This window comes from Egretta garzetta, unplaced genomic scaffold (genome assembly GCF_000687185.1).
Source record: "Egretta garzetta isolate BGI_Z169 unplaced genomic scaffold, ASM68718v1 scaffold246, whole genome shotgun sequence".
In the NCBI taxonomy this organism is placed as follows: domain Eukaryota; kingdom Metazoa; phylum Chordata; class Aves; order Pelecaniformes; family Ardeidae; genus Egretta; species Egretta garzetta.
In genome coordinates this window covers 1,340,715-1,346,049 of record NW_009259976.1, presented here as the reverse complement: position 1 = coordinate 1,346,049, position 5,335 = coordinate 1,340,715, and the positions used below count along the sequence as shown (strand labels likewise).

Below are 5,335 nucleotides of genomic sequence, written 5' to 3'. Positions count from 1 at the left end.
GTCATTTTGTAAATGCAACGGTGGAAGGTAACAACCCCGATAGCAATTTCTTTCCTCTTTATTCTTCCTGTATATGCCGGCAAGATTGACAGCATCTCATAAACTGTAGACGAGAAAGATTTAATTTGCAGGGTAAACTTCGTATTGATTTAACTCACGTCTTAGGCAGTGCTGATGACTTGAAGTGCAAAAAGCAGATTTTGATCCTGGTGAAAGTGATAAATCGTTGGGCCAGACCAGAAGAAAAGTGAACTTGAAGCAGGAAGGATGGCTATGAGGGCCCTGAGTTTATATTATCTGTTTGTGAGGATTCTCCTTGAGAAGGGGGGTCTCTATGGCGCAGTCATTCACCCAAGATTATTTACATTACATACCAGTGGAGTAGACTGGAGAGTCTACCATGCAATTATTCAGCTTCTCAGGGATGATACAATATTTAGGAGTAGGTCCCAAATGAATTCAGTTTTGCTCAGACTATAAGGTGTTACTCACCAGTGAACATCTGCTCCAGAGAAAGTAATTCAGTGCAAGTGTAGGTGATGATGAGAGTGGTGTGCTGCCTTTCCCCTCTGCTGGAAAGGATCCAATACGGCGGTGGTACCCTGAGCAGTGAGAGGCAGGCAGGCTCAAGGCAGAAGCAAAGAAAAGGACTTTCCTTGGCCAGGAAATGGCTGAGGGTGGCAAACACAGTGGTGCTTCCGCTTTATTCGGCTTGTGCCAGAGCTCGGCTGCTGCCTGGGATGTCACCCCCATCCCTCCCATTTTCCCTGCAGCGTCAGCAGCAGTCTTGACCCTTTGGAGCTTCCTTTTCAGCTCTCTGGCCTCACCCTTCCTTCTCCTCTGCCTCTCCTCGGGCTGCTGAAGCGACAGGTTGGCCTGGGCTCTTGTTCACTTTCTTCAGAAGGCAAAACTCAGATCACCCTTATCTGCCAAGGAGCCCTAAGCCAGGCTGGAGACAGTTGCAAAATCAATGCAGCTCTAGTAGCAGCATGAGAGCAAAAATCCTGTTAGCGTGAATCATGTCTTTAAGGATGCAAGCGTTGAACGTGAAGCCTAACACAGCAAGGGGAACGGGGTCCGTGGAGTTACTGTAACAGCCTTGAATGATAATATCAGATTGCGTATCTAGAAGATACTTGCTTCACGAATGTGCATTTCCCTGTCTCTTAGCATTTTCCAGGGGACAGAGGTATTTTCCTTTGCTATGCAGTTTCTCCTAAGGAAAATGAAATACATCACAGGGCAAGTTCTGTGACAAATGGTTTCTGGTCTATTTAGGCACCTCTGCCCTCAATTCATTCTTGTGCTTGTTCATGCTGGATCGAAGAAACTGTACCTTTTCACTCTATTTTTGAAGAAGACTACTTTAGGTCACTTGGTATTTTTGATGTCTAGGTTTCTGTAGACCAGGATTAATCTATATAATCAGCTTTTGTCTTGTCAATTTTAAACATATTTAAAAATTAATTTTCAATGTAAGTGTCTTCAAATTAACTTTGGCAAACCATTTATTGTTCAGCTTCCCAGCATTGCATTGGCTGGGTCAGAGAGGTCCTAAAATTAACAGGTCTGGAATCTGTGAAGGACACAAAGTCCTCTGTGAGCAGACTAGGTTCTTGTAGTTATTATTATAATATCTTCCTATTATATACTTGTTAGCACTTAAAATTTTATGTCCAGCCAGAAAGGCTGTGTTGTCATTTTAACCTTCTGGAAACTGGACTGAGATTGAATTGAAAATGACAGTCTCTTTTCCCTCACAGCATCTCACATTTCTTTGCTATACATGGCCAATTATTCTAGAAGAAAACTTGTATTGTTAAAGACAAAATTTTGCCTTGACCAGCTGATTTTGAAGCTGATCAGCTATTATAACAACAATGAAAGATAACTTTTCCTTTGCTTTCCAGAATAAAAAGTGACTCAATTTCCCTTCTGTTTCCCTTTTTATTTTCTTTTATCTAGTTTGAAGAAAACATTCTGGATGCTTGCCTGTTCCTGATGGACAAGGCACAACTGGAGCTCTCTGGGCGTGGAAACCCCATCAAAATCTGCCGTGTTGCCTCTGCAGTGGTATGTTATGATGCCTAAGATGTCTCAGAAGCGACTCATAAATTAAAGCCAAGCTGGCTTAACTGGCCCTTGTGCCCCGATGTGCTCACTCCAACAAGTGCCAGATCAATTGTCTGTTCTGAGCCTCAGGGGTCTGGCATTTTATTTCGCTCCACTAAAGGTGAAATATTTATGTCAGCTCATCACCTTTTCCTGAGAATGGTACCTTACTGGTAGGAAAGCCACTTTTAGACATTGCACTCCAGGCATGATAGCATTTCTTGTGACACTGTGCATACTTTCTGGTAGCTGAGATAACTGAGAAAGCTATTTTTGCTATGGATGGTAAGGCGGCATGATGGGTGGAATTTGGGTTGGGGGATTGAGAGGCTTTATGTGGACTTCAGCACTAACCTCAGAGGGGTCTTAAGACACTGTTGTGGTGCATGTGACTGTGATTTTTAAGCCTCAGGTGGCCTAGTCAAGCTGATGATGTTTACATAAGATACTTTGGCCCCAGAAGAAAGCACTGCTAGAGCTGTGCTCTTAAACATGGGGCCCACAAAACTTACTGTATTCAGAATGCAGGCTCCTAAAATAATCAGAAGCAAAGATTAAGATGCTAGGCAGCAGGAGTCATGCTAGGGGTACAACAGCAGCCCCATCCCTGGTGTGCAAGAGGAAAGACTCGTCCAGGATGTGGAAGGCAGAGGCTGCATCCTATCCTCTGCCTTATAGAGGCCTGAACTGATGCCTTCTGCTTCCCAGATGAGTACCCTAGTCATTGAGCTAGCGTCATTAGATGTTCTCCAAAGTCAGCTACTAAAATAGTGTCTGCAAAACATGGCTGCTGGAGTTGGATGATCCTTTAATCCACTTATTACAGCATTTGCCGAGGCTCTAAGAAAACAGGCTCTTTGTTTTAGATATTGAAATGGGTTCTGCAGCCTCTCAGAGCCACATGTTGATTTTTGCATAACATCTAGTTAAACAGAATAGCTCTAGCATGAACGATTGAGGGCACCCCCACTTCTCTTTTAACCTTTTTGCTAGTTCTTTCACCCCAGACATTAAAAATACAGCTTCAGGACTTCAGACAGAGGTAAGAATTGAATGCGGTTCCTTCATCACTAGGCTAATTAGATGTAAAGTGTCCCTCATACAGGGACCCTGGAAGCCCTGTGGGCAGAATAGCATGAAGTTTATGAACCTAAAGCAGGTTTGGATGTTACTTACGTTTTGAGCCATTCAATCATTTTAGGGACGTGGGGAGAAGTTCACCACTGGAAATCCAGGAGTCAATGGACTTTAAGTCTAATCTGCAAGATTAGGCCATAGCTGGGTGGGAGTTTTGGTCATCTGAAATATGTACCTCTGTAAGAAGTGGCCAAGAGGTGTTGAAGTCCTGCCCATGTCCCTTACCCTCATTCTTGCTCAAGATGTGATGCAGTAGAGCTGAGTTTGCCTGAGGAGGTGCCCGGTGCTGGGATCCTTCTGAGGCTTCCTGACATTCTTTCATCTCTTTACAGCCAATGGAGAGCCTGAAGATCAACATGCTGCTCTCTCCTTGAAGTGCCTCTTTTCTTGGCATGTTTCCCACAACAACGAGACGGGCACAACCCCTTAACCCTTTGGTTATGACTCTGAATACTTATCTTTATTCAGTCCTAGGGTTCACAGGAAGTCGATTTTCTAATTATAAAACAGTAGTTAATCCAGCCAAAAGCTTTTAAATGAGAATTGTGATTTATTTGGCTGGTGTGTAGCTGTTCCACATTAGCATAATTAAAAGATACAGAGCGAATGAGCTTTTTGCACAGCCTCAACTGGTTTGGTTGAAATTGCAGCTAGGAGATGTATTGCTCGTTAATGCCCATCAGTATAGCCATTAGTCAGCAAAACTCCTTGCTTTGTATAATCTTACCAGGGAAAAACTTACACAGCAAATTCCTTCTTATTTTCATGTGTGCTGGACCAAAGAAATCAAGTTTCTACTCTAAAAATAACAGTGGACTGGTTCTCCTCTCAATATGCTGTAAATCTGGAGTGATTTTATTAAAATCTCTGGGCTGATATGGACAGAAAAAAACAATGTTAGGAAAGAATCCAGTTCAGTATTTCTGAGGCTTGCTTATCAGTGTATAACTGATTGTATTTATTATAAATACATAACAGTAAGCGTGTTTAATGTTAATAAAACTTGCAAAACCTGCAACATGGATACTCAGTGTGGTGACCATTATTTTTAAGTGTCTGACCTTCACTCGAAATTGTTCAGCGATGGAGAATCCATGGCCCTTAGGAAGATTGTTCTATTCATCTCCTACCTTCATAATTAAACATTTCTGTCTTATTTCTAGCCTAAACTTGACTACATTCAGACTCTCCCATCCTATCTTTGTCTTCTGGGTTAAAGAGCTCTTTATTATTCAGTCTCTGACATCCCTAATGCTCGTTTCATTTGTCTTTAGATCAACTCCAGGGATGACGATGGTGTGATTGCTGGATCCTGGGACAACACGTACACTTACGGGGTCGCACCAGCAGCCTGGACAGGAAGCGTGGACATTCTCTTGGAATACTACAGTTCTAAGCAACCAGTGCGATATGGCCAGTGCTGGGTCTTTGCCGGTGTCTTCAACACGTGTAGGTATCAGTGAGAAAATCTCCACCCTGCTATATGATTCTTGCATAACAGAGAGTGCTTCTAGGTTAAACTAGCTAAAATACTTCTTGGCTCTGTGGTGTTCATGAGTAGAGATACTTAAAAATACGTGGCTAAAATAGATGGTCTTTAAATAAACTTTTGGCATCTCCTTCAGTTTGGCTCCTCTTCCACACAAATCTGTTAACTATTTATTTGTTCAGTAAACTGCATTCAGTGACTCACAGAGGGTAAGTCTGGGAGAGAGAAACTTAGTCTTTTGGCACACTCCACATTTCTGTTAGGAAATCTGAGATGAACAGGGGGCTTCTTATCTAGACCACAACATGGAACTATTACGCAATATGGATATGTGATGGTGTCTCTGCTCCAGAAAGGCTAAATCTCGCCTATCAAGGATTGTTCCTAGAAAGACTGACGTGCGTTGTCTCAGCACCTGTCTACTGAGCGCTATTAGCATTTTCTATGGAGTTTGTGAGCAAGAACAATGAGGAAAATGCTGGCCTGGTTTATGAATTGTCTGGCACTACAAGGTTAAGCCTAAACACAGTTGCTCAAACTAGGGTCCCAATGTGGCAGCAAATGGGGTGTTGCAGGTTGTAAAACTCAGTAGGGAAA

The 5,335-nt window shown here is 42.7% G+C and overlaps 1 protein-coding gene across 1 annotated transcript in view; it reads left to right on the top strand.

The window, feature by feature from the left end:
• F13A1 (coagulation factor XIII A chain) overlaps positions 1-5,335 on the top strand; it is a 64,156-nt gene that overhangs the window by 31,029 nt on the left and 27,792 nt on the right. The window contains exons 6-7 of the mRNA XM_035895893.1: positions 1,966-2,073; positions 4,524-4,698. Coding sequence (XP_035751786.1) covers positions 1,966-2,073; positions 4,524-4,698 — 283 coding nt within the window. The remainder of the gene's footprint in view (positions 1-1,965; positions 2,074-4,523; positions 4,699-5,335) is intronic.